This window comes from Ochotona curzoniae, unplaced genomic scaffold (assembly GCF_017591425.1).
Source record: "Ochotona curzoniae isolate NIBS_2020 unplaced genomic scaffold, NIBS_Ocur_1.0 scaffold_2453, whole genome shotgun sequence".
NCBI lineage: Eukaryota > Metazoa > Chordata > Mammalia > Lagomorpha > Ochotonidae > Ochotona > Ochotona curzoniae.
In genome coordinates, this window is record NW_024467094.1 from 7,656,647 (window position 1) to 7,672,178 (window position 15,532).

At 54.8% G+C, this 15,532-nt stretch overlaps 2 protein-coding genes across 6 annotated transcripts; both read right to left on the reverse strand.

The window, feature by feature from the left end:
- Positions 1 to 396: 396 nt before the first annotated feature.
- Positions 397 to 3,317, reverse strand: LOC121170160 (tumor necrosis factor ligand superfamily member 13-like). 5 transcript variants are annotated; one of them, XM_041001123.1, is made up of 6 exons: positions 2,561 to 3,317; positions 2,174 to 2,252; positions 2,015 to 2,062; positions 1,747 to 1,865; positions 1,385 to 1,523; positions 397 to 1,198 (listed from the first exon to the last, which is right to left on the reverse strand). In XM_041001123.1, exons 1-6 carry the CDS (start codon positions 2,816 to 2,818, stop codon positions 1,089 to 1,091), a joined length of 753 nt encoding a protein of 250 aa, XP_040857057.1. In that variant the 5' UTR covers positions 2,819 to 3,317; the 3' UTR covers positions 397 to 1,088. The 5 variants fall into 5 exon arrangements, with proteins under 5 accessions (XP_040857057.1, XP_040857056.1, XP_040857062.1 ...); XM_041001122.1 differs by having other exon boundaries at positions 2,174 to 2,255; XM_041001128.1 differs by lacking the exon at positions 2,174 to 2,252 and having other exon boundaries at positions 2,015 to 2,057.
- Positions 3,318 to 3,969: 652 nt separating this feature from the next.
- Positions 3,970 to 11,928, reverse strand: TNFSF12 (TNF superfamily member 12). The gene is made up of 7 exons (XM_041001129.1): positions 11,714 to 11,928; positions 11,494 to 11,541; positions 10,900 to 10,975; positions 10,084 to 10,137; positions 9,962 to 9,997; positions 4,814 to 4,938; positions 3,970 to 4,702 (listed from the first exon to the last, which is right to left on the reverse strand). Exons 1-7 carry the CDS (start codon positions 11,870 to 11,872, stop codon positions 4,451 to 4,453), a joined length of 750 nt encoding a protein of 249 aa, XP_040857063.1. The 5' UTR covers positions 11,873 to 11,928; the 3' UTR covers positions 3,970 to 4,450.
- Positions 11,929 to 15,532: the final 3,604 nt, after the last annotated feature.

A 15,532-nucleotide genomic window follows, 5' to 3' on the forward strand; every position in this document is an offset into this window, starting at 1 on the left:
TTAGCACGTCACACCCGGCGAACGGCGCCGGCGCGGCCACCACGCGCACAGGCCCGCCTCCCCGCGAGAGCGAAAACGCTACCGGACCTGCCCGCTGCCCCGACCGCGGCGTCGACTGCGCCTGCGCACTAGCTAGGTTCCAGGAGGCGCGTGGCGGTCCAGCACCCCGCCCACTCGCGCAGGCGCACACTGGCCAGCTCCCCATGCCGCGCGCTCCCGGACCGGCCTGCTCCACCCCCCTGAGGCCTGCGCCTCGGAGTCCGTGCGTGGCCTGGAACCTCTCCGTGGGCCGGTCTGCGCCTCCGAGTCCCTCCCCGGGCTGGGGCGCCGAGAAAGAGCAAGAGGAGCAGGAGAGATCATGGTGCGGGGACAAGCCCGAAGCGAAGAAAGAGAGTCCAGCGTGTATCATTCATTTTATTTCACTTTTAGGCAGGGATTGAGCCGAAGAGAGAGCTCATTAGAGTGAAGCAGGACCTGCCCTTGGGGATGGAGGGGAAGGTGGGTGCGAGGCGGGATGTATCCAAGGTTCCCGGGAACCAGTCCAGCCGGGAGCTGGGCCACGCCACGCGAAAGGCAAAACGTGGGTCCCCAAAAATGCTGTGGCCGCAGACAGGTGCATACTAGGTAGGCCTCTGCAGAGGGATGGTGCTGGGAGAGAAGGAAGAGGCAGAGGGTACCCGGAGAGAGGCGTGCTGTAGGAAACGGGTTTTCCCCTTGCGGAGGGCCTACGAGCAGAGCCATTCCCTCCAGCTGCCACTAGGTGGTGGTGCAGTTCTGGATGCGTTCCAGTGGACCTAAGCGTGGCAGGTGTATACACAATGCCTGCCAGGGTCCCCCACTCCACATACATACACACACAGGCGTTTCGGTGGGGGGATAAAAGCAAAATATTCTGCCTCTTTCGTGTCCACTCACTCAAAAGTCGGGGTGGGAGGGGAGGATTGGGAGTGGAGAAGGAAAGGAGAGGAGCAGAGACCCAAACCCAGGAAGAGGTCTCTGTTGCTGCCCCATGCCCTGTCCTTGGTTTAGCCAGCTCCCCCGGCCATCTCTGACGGGTACCACGCTCAGAAACACATCTTCTAACACAATCACAGTTTCACGAACCCCAGGAAAGTGCCGTGTGGAGAGAGGCTGAATTTTGCCCTTGCCCGGGGAATTGTGACGCTCAGGGTATCTCCTTGATGTAAATGGAAGACCCCTGAGAAAAGAGAGAAGATAGATGCTCGCTGCCATTTCTCTCTGCCTTCTCCAGCCCCCTTCTCTGCCTCCTGCGTACAATAGTACCCTTCATCCCTTGCATCCTCTGTCCAGACATTCAGCTTCCTGGCATAGTGCCCTGCCCCAATCCCACGCCCACCTGCCCCACTGCCCTGGTGGCCCTCACCTGCACTATAGCAGCTGTTGTAGGCCCGATCCGGGTCGGAGGGCATGCTGCAGACGCATCGGAAAAGAGTCTCCTGCCTTCCCTGGCCCTCCCGAGACACCACCTGACCCATGGTGAAAGTCACGTCATGAAACAGGACCTGGGCAGCAAAGGAAGGTGTTGAGGACAGCCGGGGTGGGGAGCATGAGAGCAAATTCTGGGTGGCCTCTGGATCCTTCACAAGGGGTCCAGGGAATGAACAAGGGTCTTCAAAGCTTGCAGTGGACCGAGGAAGCTTAGGACACCCCCAGCACCAGGATGTGAAGGCAAAGAGGTAGCCTTTGGACCCCCCCGTTGAGGTTCAGGGTAAGTCTCAGGGCTACCTGGCTATACAGCAGATAAAATCCACTGTCCCAGACTCGGACAACGTATCCTTGGGCCTCCAGGCCTCTCCCGCGCTGAAGAGCTGGTTGCCACATCACTTCCGTCACATCGGAGTCCTCTGGAGAGAAGGAGTGTGGTGGTCAGGCTCTTTTGGCATACTCCCACACTCTCCCTGGTACCCGGCCCCCACCTCATGGCCCAGGCACCAGCTCCAGCGTTCACAGCTCTTGTCCCTCCCCAGAAGCTAGCATTTGATGTGGTGCTCACCCTTGGAGGTGATGTTAATGGGAACAAGATGAAGAACTGAGCGCTTCTCTGAGGAGAGAAGGGGGAAGTCTCAGCAGTGTCCACTTGCTGCCGCTGTCCAGGGGCCCGCCCTCCACCCACACCCTGCTCGGGGCTTGAGCTGCACCCGACGCCTCTCACTCTTCTGCTTCTGGGTGGGCACAGCTCTCCGTCTCCGGGGTCTCTCCCCATTCTGCCAGGCTTCCAAGGCTTCGGGGCTCTGCTTGCGGAAAGAGGAGGAGGCAGGCTTTGACTATAAACATGCCAGGGTCCCCAATGGCTGTCCCAGCCCTGGCCCTGGGATCATTCTTGCACCTTTCCTAGCGCCCTGTGTCTTGGTGCTGGCTGTCTTCCAGGATCTGTTAGGGACGAGGAGCATTAATCTTTAACAGTTTCCTTTCCTGGTATGGCCGCTCCCCTGGACTTCCAAACCCGGGACCCTCTCTCGCAGCCACTTGAAACTTTGCAAATCGGGAAGGTGAGCCCCAAGAAGGGGGTGGCCCAGAGACCCCTGCTGTCCTCACTCACCTGCTCCCAAGGTCTCTGCCAGGGATACTCGTCGGCCTTCTGGGAGGGCCCGCCACCCCTCTGCAGCCGGCTCACCTCTCGTCTCAGGCTTTGCAGCTCTGTTTGTTGGACCAGCAGAGCCATGGCACAGGCCAGAGCGCCCAGAGCCGCCCCCCAACTCAACCAGAGAGCCACTGAGAGTGCTGGCTCTCGAACTGGGCCCCCCGGGTCGCCCTGCGGCCCTTTGGGGGCTAGCAAGAAAGGAGATGAGGCTGGCATGAACCCAGGACCCTGCTAACAGCCCTGATCTTGGTTGTAGGGTGACAGCGTTGGCAGGAGGGTGGGGGTGCAGGCAAGCGGTGCAGAAGGGAAGGAGAGCGTTACGCAAGGGAGAAAGAAAAAGGAACTTGATAATGGACAGGAGGGAGGAGGAAAGCGAGCTAGAGGTACTGTCGGTACTCCTGGCACCCCGCTGCGGGGCAAGTGTCCCCCGAGGCGCCCCCTCCAGTCCCCCAGGAGAATTTTGTGGCAGTATCTCTAGGAAGACCAGGGCTGCCAGTGCCACCCAGGAGGAGCGGCCAGAGCACAGGAACCCAGGGGCGGCCCCAGAGTTGGGGGAGGGAAGCTTGGCTGGCTCTGGGGCATGGTGCCAGGAGCCAGGATTGGGGGGGATAAGCTGGGCAGAGTCAAGGGTCGGGGGCTGAGGGTGGAAGCCCCCTTGGCTCGGGCATGAGCGTGATCTCTCTAGGGGGAAGCTCTAGGGGTGACTGAAGGCAGGAAAAGAGGGGTGCAGGCCTGCGGCAAAGAGAACCAGAAGCAAGAAACTGGTGAGTGCTGGGGTTAAAGCCAGGCCGGGTGTGTTGGAATGAGGCCGCAATACTCCCTGCACTGCCGAACTTGGCAAGCAGGACTTCCTGTTTCCCAGGAACAAGTCTTACATAAGGCTCAAGACGAAAAGACAAAGAGGCAGTCCCAAGACCCCCACCCCCACCCCTCACCTCCGACCCCCCGCAGGATTCCTCTGCAGGTCCGAGGGGCCCAAGTTTTCCCCAGGCCTGGGCCCAGTCTTCTGCTCAGTGACTCTGAGCCCCTCTCAGACTGGCTCCCACCCCATCTGCCAATCAGGGCCTATGCCTGCACCTGCTCCAGGTCCCGAGGCTGCCAAGAGGAAGGGCCCGCTCCTCCCAGCCAGGGATTCCCCCGAGGAGGAAGCCCGCCTCCTAGGGAAATGAGGCCGCTGGGGCTGTACCTTGAGCGGAGAATTGATTTTCTCCCTGCTAATGTGCCTTCCTACTCGCTCTCTCCCACCTGCTGGGCACAGAGGCCGGCCTCCCCTGTCCTAGGCCAGACCCTCTTCCTGTGGCCCTGCAACCCTGAGCTGAGAATGACCCCCCCCTTCTCCGGTCCCAATAAAGACAGACCTCGACTCATTCTCTTTAATATCTATTTATCAACACTTTATCACAATAATAATAAAAATAATATCTGTTTTAAAAATCCACAGGGAGTTTTCAAGGGAAGAGCTTGTCTCGGGCCCTCACCCCTCACAGTTGGGAGCTCCTGGCCTAATTCCAGGCTCTCTGGCTTCCTGCCACCAGCCCCTCTTTGTGCCTGAAGGTGGAGTCTTTTGGGGAGCCCCAGCCTTGCCCACAGTGTCAGAAAACAGAGTGTCCTGGTGATTTGGGTGAGGGAGGGTAAATGGGGGTGTGGAAAAATTAAGGCTTGGGAGCCAGTGAGGTGGAGGCCAGGGGGGAGGGCGGGGCAGGGATTGTAAGAATGTGTTTCTGTGGTATGGGAACCACGTGAACACGCCCTGACAGCCCACGGAGGGAGGGGCAGGTCTGGAGGGCAGAGCAGCAGTGGGTGGGGGCGGAGCAGGCAGAGGGGACACAGTGGGAACCCCAGTGCCCCTCAGTGAACTTGGAAGAGTCCAAAGTAGGTGAGGAAGGGGGCAGCCTTGAGATGGGCCCAGGGGAGTGTGCGAATCCGCAGGGAGGACCCGGGCCGCAGGGACAACAGCCCGGACACCTGGCAAAGACGCAGCTGGGGCCCAAGGGAACTGGCTGCCGTGGCCGAGAACTCCTCCAGACAGCGCAGGGTCAGCACGTTGTCCACCAGCAAGTCCAGCTTCTGGTAGACAGCCTTCCCCTCGTCAAAGTGCACCTGTGAGGCACCAGGGTGGGGCAGATGGGGAGAAAGCAGGGAAAGCCAGGGACTTTCAAATGCCATAGCCAGACTGGCTTCCCACCACCCTGCCAAGCCAGGTGGGCTTACCTGACAATACAGATAGAAGAGCCCTGCCCGGGTGACTGTAAATTCCCCTAGCTGGCGGTCATAGCGCAGAGGGCTGGAGCTGTTGATTTTGGCTTCCTCCCAGCCACTCACTGTGCCATCCACACCTGAGGCGGAGATAGTCAAAGATAAGGAAAAGTCCCCACAACTCCTCAGGGACCCACCTTCCCCTGAAGATACATACGAAGATGGCCCAAGGCAGGGGAGGGGCAGTGCCCTATGGAAGCCCAGAGGGTAACAGGAAGTTATACAAGGAAACCTCACATAACTAACCAGAAGGATTCAAAATAAATCGTCAACAGAGGACAGAACAGGGTTGAACAAGAAATTAAGCAGTTTTTATTTTCCTTCATCTGTGTCTAGTGTTTGGTCATTTTATGCTGAAAATGTACACACACACACACAAACACACACACACATTACTTAAATCATAAATGTTAAAAATACATGGCAGGTGTTTGATAAAATGGTTGAGTTGCCATTTTGAAGATTGACATTCCAAATCTAAGTGCCTGGGTTCGAGTCCCAGCTCCACCTGTGAGTCTAGCTTCTTGCTGGTGTGCACCCTGGGAGGCAACAGGCGATGAATACTTGGGTCCCTGCAGCTCATGTGGGAGACTGGGATGGAATTCCAGATTCCTGTTTTCAGCCCTGGTTACTGGGGGCATTTGGAAAGTGGAACAAGGATGGAAGATCTCTCTCACCGTGTCCCTCTGCCTTTCAAATACATTTAAGACATTATAAAAAAATGTATCTATTGGCTGATGAATGGATTAATAAAATGTGGCATGACTGTACAGCCATGGCTGAGATCATACAAGTGACCTCATGCACATAATTTTTTTTTCACGTGGCACGGTGACCTCAGGCTTGTTCCTCAGGTAGCATGCATCAGTACTTCATTAGGCTTCACGGCCAAATTTTGCTCCACAGTCAAGTGCAGAGAGACTGAAGGTGCAATATGAGAGCTCTGGAAATGATGGAAGTAGGAGGTAATGGGCACAAAGTTTATTTTCAAGGTGCTGAAAAGTGTTCTAAAATCACCACAGTGGCCAGTGACACTGCTCAGCTCGGCTTCAGCCATTGCAGGCATTTGGGGAATGAACCAGCAGATGGGGGAATCTCTCTGTCTCTCCTTCTCTCTGTAAATTTGATCTGCCTTTCCAATAAAAAGAAGTAAATCCTTTTTTCGAGATTTGCTTTTATTGAAAAGTCAGATATACAGAGAGGAGGAGAGACAGAAAGATCTTTTTGTGTGTTGATTCATTCCCTGAGCCGCTGCAGTGATCAGAGCTGAGCCGATCTGAAGCCAGGAATCTGGAGCCTTTTCTGGGTCTTCTATGTGGCTGCAAGGTCCCAAATCTTTGGGCCATCCTTAATTGCTTTCCCAGGCCATAAGCAGGGAGCTGGATGGGAAGCAAGGCTGCTGGGTTTAGAACCAGCACTCATAAAGGATCCTATCGCATGCAAGGCAAGGACTTTAGCCGCTAGGCTACTGCACCAGACCCAAGAAATATTTCTTAAAATAATAATAATAATAATAAAATACATTAAAAAGGTTTTCGGAAAGGAAGCAGCATTGTAGCACAACAGGTTAAGTTGTCATCTTCAGCACTGTCATCCCATGTAGGCATGAGTTGGAGCCCTGGCTGCCCTACTTTCTCTCCAGCTCCCTGCTAACGTGCCTGAGGAACCAGGAGATGATGTGCTTGAGCATCTGCCACCCACGTGGGAAACGCCAGAAGTAGATCCTGCTTCGACTTGGCCCGCCCCTCATTGTGCAGCCACTTGGGGTTGGAAGCTCTCTTACTGCCTGTGCTTCTCTCTCTGTAACTCTGCCTTTCAAATAACCAAATCTTTCCTTTAAAAAGTTTATGCAAAATGAGCATTGTGACAAAATCTAATTGAATTCTTTTTGCACCAAGATGCACCTGCACATCTCTTAATTCTATCTTGAATGAGCCTTTTGAAATCCCCTCATATACTAAAAACATCCTACCGTACACTTTCAATGATTTATGGTCTGTAAGTTATGTCTCAATGTGACTATTACCAAAACACACACACACACACACACACACACACACACACACACGCGCGCGCGCGCGCAGTTATTGCAAACTGCAAAGAAGCGAAACAATACCACGAACAATTGGACAGAGACCACTGCCTTGCTCACCACCTGCACACGGGCCAGGTCCCAGCAGGTGCTCAGAGAACCCCCAAGGGAAGACCAAGTAGACGAGGGAGCTGTGAGCGCCAACTGTCCTCCGGCGGATTCTCCCAACGCCTCTCTGGCTGGGGGTCAGCTGCCTTCCTCCACCAGCCCCAGGCACTGTCCTTGTCAGCTTTTCAACCAAGAAGTAACCTCCCTCCCCATCAGCCCAGCGCGGTAGCCTAGTGGGTAAAGTCCTTGCTGGGCACGCCGGGATCCCATATGGGCTTTGGTTCTAATGCCAGCAGCCCTGCTTCCCAACCAGCTCCCTGCTTGCAGCCTGGGAAAGCAGTCGAGGACGGCCCAAAGCCTTGGGACCCTGCACTCCGGGGCTCCTGGCTTGGGATCCACTCAGCTCTGGTCGTTGTAGTGACTTGGGGAGTGAAGCAACAGATGGAAGATCTTCCTTTACTTACAAAAGAAAAGAGGAAAGACACCTCTCTGCCTTCCAGGATCTGTCTGCATTCGCAGGACGCTGGAGTCAGGAGCCAAAGCACAGAAGTGAGTCCAGGAGCAAAGATATATGACTTGGGAGGTTTTTAAAAATGTTTTAAATTATTTTAAAGATTTATTTATTTTTATTGGAAAGTCAGATATACAGAGAGGAAGAGAGCAGAGAGGAAATCTTCCATCTGCTAATTCAGTCCCCAAGCAATCACAATGGCTAGAGCTGAGCCCATCTGAAGCCGGGAGCCCAGTGTCTCTTCTGGGTCTCCTGCGCAGGTGCAGGGTCCCAAGGCTTTGGGCTATCCTCTACTGCTTTCCCAGGCCACAAGCAGGGAGCTGAATGGGAAGCTGGCTGCTGGGATTAGAACCAAAGCCCATATGGGATCTTGGCACAGACAAGGCGAGGACTTTACCCACTAGGCTACTGCACCAGGTCCCCATTTTTAATTTATTAAAAAAAAAATCTATGGAAAATTCACATTATGAAAGAACTGTGCATGGATTTCAAAATTTTTGCACCAAAATAAATATGTCAGGGTAAGTGTTTAGCCTAGTGAGAAAGATATCAGTTAAAACTCCCAAGTTGAGGGCCCGGCGCGGTGGCGCAGTGGTTAAGGTCCTCGCCTTGCACGCCCGGGATCCCATATGGGCACCGGTTCTATCCCAGCAGCCCCACTTCCCTTCCAGCTCCCTGCCTGTGGCCCAGGAAAGCAGTCAAGGACAGCCCAAAGCTTTGGGACCCTGCACCCGCGTGGGAGACCCGGAAGAAGCTCCTGGCTTCGGATCCACATAGCATTGGCCGTTGCGCTCACTTGGGGAGTGAATCATCGGATGGAAGATCTTCCTCTCTGTCTCTCCTCTCTGTATATCCGCCTTTCCAATAAAGAAATAATAAAAATAAATCTTAAAAAAAAAAAAAAACTCCCAAGTTGGGCCTGGTGCTGTAGCCTAGCATCTAAAGTCCTTGTCTTGCATGCTCCAGGATCCCATTGGAGTGCCAGTTCATATCCTGGCTACCCACTTCCCATCCAACTCTCTGCTTGTGACCTGGGAAAGCAGTGGAGGATGGCCCAAAGCCTTGGGACCCTGCACCCATGTGGGAGACCTGGAGGAGCTCCTGGCTCCTGGCCTCAGATCAGAGCAGCACTAGTCGTTGAGTTCACTTGGGCAGTGAATCATCGGACGGAAGATCTTCCTCTCTGTCTCTCCTCCTCTCTGTGGATCTGACTTTGCAATAAAAATAAATAAATAAATCCTAAAAAAAAGAAAGGAAAAGAAAAAAAAAATCCTATGCTTTCTGTTAGATGCCGTAGCATCACCCTCCTGGGTCTCTCTCTGCCTGTCAGTCCCCCAGGCTGGCTCTCTCCCCCGAGGCTGGCTCTCTCCCCCCAGGCTGGCTCTCCCCCCCCCCCAGGCTGGCTCTCTGCCCCCCAGGCTGGCTCTCTCCCCCGAGGCTGGCTCTCTCCCCCAGGCTGGCTCTCTCCCCCCAGGCTGGCTCTCTCCCCCCAGGCTGGCTCTCTCCCCCCCAGGCTGGCTCTCTCCCCCCCAGGCTGGCTCTCTCCCCTTTGTCCCAGAGCTGGGGAACTTGGTTGACAAGGCCCTTGTTTCTCTGCAGTCTCACACTCTGGACACCAGCCCTGGGGCCCTGACCCTGACTTCACCCATCCTGACCTGCTTTTGAGCTAGTCCCCTATATCAGCCACCTGTTGTGGATTTCACTTTGTCATCATTTCCCACTTGTTTATTATCAGTAAATAGCCCAACAGAAAATATTTCTACCCTTTCCAACCTGCTGAATCTAGCCGCCTATCTCCATTTCCATCAGCAGTGCCCTGGTCTGAGCCGCTCTGAGCTCTTGCCTCCAGGCCTATCCCCAAAGGAAAGTCAGTCCAGGTGAGAGTGGCACCCAAAATGAAAGGGGACAGTGTAAGCGTTGAGTCCACAAGAGGCACCAGAGGGCCGTAGCAAGGGCAAGAGGAGGACTACCCCACAGATGGGGAGCCAAGGGCATTCAGGATGGGCAGGGACGGGCTGAGGGACAGATGGAGGACAGCAGTGGGTTAAGGACAGAGGCTGGCAGTGAGGGGTGAATGGGGAGAGGGCGGGATAGGGCAGGGGCAGAGGCTGAAAGCATTTGGAGGAAAGCTGATGGGGTCCCAAGGGTTCATGGACTCTGGAGGGAAAGCAGAGACTCTTAAGTGTTTCTTAGAGAAGCAGAGGAGGGTGTGTTAGAGGGAGAGGGAGAACTCGTCTGGGATCTGAGACCTAGATCCTGGCAGGCTTCCTGGGTCACAGAGAGAACCAAGCTCTGAGCTTTGCCTGAACCAACTGCTTGGGGGGGCGGGGGGTGCCAGAAACGAAAGCAGGAGCGAATGGGACGTCCCAGGCTCTGAAGGGCTGCTTTCCCAGGGAAGCTGGTGCTGCGGGAGCGGTCAGGGGAGAGCTCGGAGCAGGGCATGGGGTCTCACCTGCCCGTGCCCCGTCCTGTCCTGGCCGTGGGTGAACTGTAAGACACGGGAAAGGGTCCGTGAGGCCTGGCTGGCTCCTGCCTACACCTGCAGCCCTCCCGCAGGGCTCACCCGTCACCCACCTTCATAGTGGGCGGCAATCGCCCTGCGAACCCGTGGTCTCCGGCCTTTGGTTGCTGGAATCAAGGAAGGAGAGGGTAGTGAGGCCAACCATTCTGGGGTCTGCTTCCCAATTCCCCACCCAGATGTGGTTTCCTCATCTTCATGCAGAAGACTCCGGCTTCGGAATCTTCCTCCCCAAGGAAAGGGACTTAACTCAGCACCCATGGGAGCAAAGGGGTGCTGAGAAGACAGGGATAAGTCAGGGTCATCCCACGCAGAGCTGGATACAGCCATCACATGATGCCTCATCCTGCACCTGTTTGCTTGCACGGCCTGGCACCGGAATCAGAATTTCTAGGCTCAGCCACCCGTCTGCTTCACCTACATCCCAGATTGCAGTAAGTGGGTTCAGGTCCATCTCTGCTTTCAGTTCCAACCACCTGCCCATACATGCACCCTGGAGGGGACAGCAGGTGATGGCTCAGGTGGCTGGGGCCCTGCCACCTACATGGGAGGCCCAGATGGAGTTCCAGGCTCCCAGCTGCAGCATGGCCCCAGCAGGCATTTGGGGATCAGAATGAGAGCTCTGTCTGCATCTCTTTCTCCCTCTGTCTTTAAAACAAGTGAAAATAAATAATGCTTAAATAATAATAATAAAGATGATGATAAAGAGTTCCTACATTCCGGACTGCTTTGTTGCATGCCCTTGCTTCCACTCTGAGTGCTTCAATTTCTCCATGAGGGAGGTGGATTTGGCTCTGCTGGCTGAACGGGGCAGTGAGGGTGAATCCAGGAACCACCTTGCCCCAGCCAGACTGGACTATCCCCACACTTACCACTTCGGCGAGGCCGAGCCAAGCCTTTAAGGAAAGGCACGGGACCCTGGCTTTCTTCTGCCTGCAGATTCAGCTCCTAAGGGAATTAGAACGGGCTCAGCCAGGGCTTCTCCAAGACAGAACTTGGCACCACCAGGGCCTCTCCCGGGGAGTCAGCCCCAGGCAGGGAAGTTTTAGGTATCTGATGGGGCTGGGGAGCGGTTAAGAGGGGTGGGAGCTCAGATTTCCGGTCCTAACCTCTAGTGAAGCCAGCCACACCTTCTCCACCCACCTGCCAACCAGCACACATCTGACAGCGCGAGCGCCCCTTCCTGTGCCGCCCCCACAGCACCCCCTCCTCCAGGGCACGCTCCGCTCACACGCCTCCCACTCTAACTCCCAACAGCCAATAAACACTCGGTGCACAAGTGGCACAACCCTGGCACCAGCTTCTTCCAGACATCCCCGGCTCCCTCCCTCACATGCACCACACCCGGACCCTGCACATGCATGCTGCATTCACCGGCGCGCGCACACAGCTGGTGCAAACCTCGCACACCACCCCCCAGCGGCCGCCTCGGCACCCACCCCCTCCCCGCGCCCACAGACACTCACCAGGGGCTCCAGCTCCTCCTTGGCCACCAGCTCCCCCTGGGAAGGCTCCTGCTGGGAAGGAGGCAGCGTCACCCCCGTCCTTGTATTTCTCCACCTGCCACCTCGCCCTCCACCCGACCTCCGACCTCCAGGGTCCCCTGGCCCTCAGCCCGCCCGATGGGCACCTCCGTAGTCTCAGGGTACCCAGAGGGAGGGTTGTGCAGCGGTCGGGGGGCCTCACCTGGCCAGTTAACGATGCCCGGCTCCCCAGGCTGACCACGGCCAGCAGGAGGCCAAGGCAGGCCAGAGCCAGGCCCAGGCCCAGCACGAGTGGGGCCAGCAGGGCGGTGCCCAGCTCCCCCCTGCGCCCCCTCCGCCTCTGGCTCCGACGGGTGGCCATGGGGGCGGAGGGCTGTGCCTGCCTCACCGCCCCCCCATCCCGGGACCCGAGGGAGCTGGGAGGGGGGAAGCGGGCGGGCGGATCGGGCGGCCGAGAGGGAGGGGCGAGGGAAGCGGCGCGGGAGGGGGAAGAGGACAGGAAGCCGGACACTGTTTGTGGAATTCGCCTCGAGCCGGGGTGCTACGCCGCTGGGCGGGCTGCGGAGCCTCGGGTGCCCGGTGGGGCCAGCGGGAGCACCGGGCCGAAGGCGCCAAGCGGGCCGGACCGGGCCGGAGCCAGGGCTCCACCGAACCTGGATGATGCTGCCATGGCCTCCCCGAGCACCCAGCCTCTGGACGTATCTGCATCTTCCAGGTAGCACCTGGCAAAGACCTGGAGAAAATGGATGAACCTCGGTCGTGCTGTTCCTTCTTCCAGCCAGTGCTGGGCATTTAAATGCCTGCAGCCTGCGGCTTACTAGATAGCAAGTCTGCGGTTCCAGAATTTACTTCTCTGGGTACCCGGTCACCACTTTGGCTAATGCACTGGAATTCCAGAAATCTGTGGAAAATAAAATTAGACATTCTGACGGCCTTGCATTAGGGGATCTTCAGAAAGCTCACAGAAAATGCACCTCATGAGACAATTATGCATGGGGTTCCTTAAAAAAAAAAAAAAAAGATTTATTTGCAAGTTCAAAATTGTGGAGAAAGAGAGAGAGAGAGAGATATTCCATCTGCTGGTTTACTTCCCAAATGGCCAGGCCTAAATCAGAAGGCTGAAACTCCATCCTAGTCTCTTATTTGAGAGTCAGGACCTAAATACTTTCTTTTGGATTGCTTTCCCAGGCACGTCAGCAGGGAGCTGGACCAGAAGTGGAGCAGCTGGGATTTCAAACAACTGCTCATGTGGCATGCCAACAACTTAGGCAGAGGCTTAATCTACTGCATCACCTTTCCAGCCCTTTTTTTTTTTTTAAGACTTATTTTATTTTTATTGGAAGATGGATAGACAGAGAGGAGAGACAGAGAGGAAGATCCCCCGTCCAATGATTCATTCCCCAAGTGACCACAACAGCTGAAGCTGAGCCAACCCAAAGCCAGGAGCCAAGAGCTCTTCCAGGTCTCTCACGTGGGTGCAGGGTGCCGAGGTCTTGGGCTGTCCTCCACTGCTTTCCTAGGCCACAAGCAGGGAGCTGGATGGGAAGTGGAGCTGCTGGGATTAGAACCGGTGACCATATGGGATCCTGAGCATGCAAGGCGAGGACCTTAACCATTACACTATCATGCCGAGCCCACCAGCCCTTTTTATCTATTTATTTCACTAAAGTGAACATCTTTTCATTCCATTTTCCACCAAGTTCTGAAGTACCCTCATGTCAGTGGGCACATTGGGTCCAATTGGTTTGAGGTGTGCAGTCACAGAGGGTCGACAATGGACCAGGATGTAGCAAAGGGCGCATGGGAGGGCCCTTTTTGCTCAAGCAGCACACGCCTTCACCCATTGCTTTAGAAGTCCGGCCCCCAGCCGGCGTCCTGCGGCTCTGACGGGTTCACTGGGGCGTGTCGGGCTGAGCCCCTCTGAGGGCAGCAAGTCCAGCCTGCCAGCAGCAGCTTCTGAAGAACAAGTCAACCTGCAGTGGATGCTCAGTGCTCCCCGCCTCTTAAGACAGAAATGCAACAATGAGGGAGGGGCAAGAAGCCTGATTATGACATTCCAAAGGACCCTGGGTAGGCAAGAAAAAGTAACTGGGAAAGTATCAGAAGGTGGCCCAGGTGCTTGGACCCACGCATCCACATGGGAGACCCAGAAGAAGGTCTTGGCTGCAGCCTGGCCCAGCCCCGGTAGTTGCAGCCATCCGGGGAAAGAACCAGCTGATGAAAGACCTCCCTCTCTGTGGCCCCTGTAGTGTTAGGTTAACAAAAATGGACCAAGACATCAGGTTTTTAATTTATTTCTATTTTTATATTTTTCAAATTCTCTCACACCATTTATTCAACTCAAAGACCTCTTGTGTTGAAATCTGTTAATTCTCCCACGCCGGCCCCACAGCTGTTCGGACCTGCTGTCTGACCTGCTCAGTTAGAATCCGCTGCTTTTCGTTTCATTTTCTTTCCGATTGACATCCACATTTTCTGGTATATAGAAACTTTCCATATACACATATCTATATGTATGTATGTGTATATATATATGTCTTATCACTTCTAGCTCATTAACAGAGATGATATCTCGCAAGAGTTTTGAAAAAGACCAACCACGTTCCTCCCACAATGCTTGAAAACAGGTGAAGAGAGAAAGAAGCAGCAGCGGCTAGAATCTCGCAGGAAATCCCACACTGCAGAGTACATGCTGTCCCGAGGAGGAACACCCCGGGAGCACGGAATAGTTCTCAGACTCAACAGGGTTGCAAAAACTCCCATGGGAGTGATTAAAAGGAAAAGCAGGGACAAGGTGATATTACATCGCTGCAGCGTCCATTCAGGACCTGCGGACTGGACACAGCCTTCTGGGTTGATCGTGGGGTTTGGTGTAATCCTTAGTCCATTGTTTGGCCTGCGCTTCCTCGGTGTTCACAAGATCATAATACAATGGACTCCTGCTTCTTGAATTTCGAAGTTTAAAGTCAGCCTGTAAAAGCAACCAGTCACCAGTGAACCTGTCTCCCCCCGCGACACCTGCCAAAATGGGTAGGATTTTGCTTATTTACATAACCAAAATAATGAATATGTACTCATAACAGGAAACAGGGAGGCTGAATTAAGCATCATATTTTATTTATTTATTTTGAAGATTCATTTATTTTTAATTGGGAAGGCAGAGTTACAGAGAGAGAGGATAGATGCAGAAAGATCTTCCATCTGCTGGTTCACTCCTCAGATGACCCCGATGACTAGAACTGAGCTGATCTGAAACCAGGAGCCTCTTTCAGGGTCGGCCATATGAGTGCAGGGTCCTAAGGCTTCGGACCATCCTCTTCTGATTTTCCAGGGCAAAAGCAGGGAGCTGGATGGGAAGCAGATCAGCCAGGACATGAACTGGAGCTCATGGAATGCTGGCACTCAAAGTTTCGGAGAATTAGCCTAAGACACCATAGCACTAGCCCCAAGAATCTCATTTTAAAGACTTCATTTTGAGAGCAGAAAGAGGCAAGGAGAGAGTAGCAGGACAGAGAGATTTCCCATCCACTGGATCACTCCCCAGATGCCCACAGCCGAGGACTCGGTCCCTGTTTCTCATGTGGGTGTCAGAAACCCAACAACTTACACCATCACCTCTGCCATCAGGGCTACACATGAGCTTGGGAACTGGAACCAGGGACTGAGCTGAACTGCAACTCGGGACTCTGCTAGGAGGAGCAGGTGTCTCGACCAGCATCTCTCTTATCATGTTTCATACTAGAAAGTTCTGTCCATTCCAATGGACATAGCAAGAAATGGAGGGTGAGCATTTTAGCCTGGATTTTGGAAACAGCTTCCAGAAAAAACTAAAACTACTAAAGGGGGTGGCCTCCAGGTGGTAGGAGTGAGTCGGGAGCGTAGATGGGGAGGGTTGAGGCCTGGCTTGGCTTTTCGCCTCTCTTTAACTTGGTTTTTGCTCTCGAGTGGGCACAGCACTTTCACGTGTGGCCAGAAACACTCTGTGAAGTGGGAAGTGTAGCTGGGAGAGGGCATGCCATCC

Coding starts and splice junctions, on each gene's coding strand:
- LOC121170160 (XM_041001122.1), bottom strand. CDS start 2,818: ATGCCAGCCTCATCTCCTTTCTTGCTAGCCCCCAAAGGGCCGCAGGGC. Junction 2,256..2,560: donor GGCAGAGACCTTGGGAGCAG/GTGAGTGAGGAC, acceptor TCTTTCCGCAAG/CAGAGCCCCGAAGCCTTGGA. Junction 2,063..2,173: donor GCCCACCCAGAAGCAGAAGA/GTGAGAGGCGTC, acceptor TTCTCTCCTCAG/AGAAGCGCTCAGTTCTTCAT.
- TNFSF12 (XM_041001129.1), bottom strand. CDS start 11,872: ATGGCCACCCGTCGGAGCCAGAGGCGGAGGGGGCGCAGGGGGGAGCTG. Junction 10,976..11,493: donor AGGAGGAGCTGGAGCCCCTG/GTGAGTGTCTGT, acceptor TAATTCCCTTAG/GAGCTGAATCTGCAGGCAGA. Junction 9,998..10,083: donor GATTGCCGCCCACTATGAAG/GTGGGTGACGGG, acceptor CGTGTCTTACAG/TTCACCCACGGCCAGGACAG.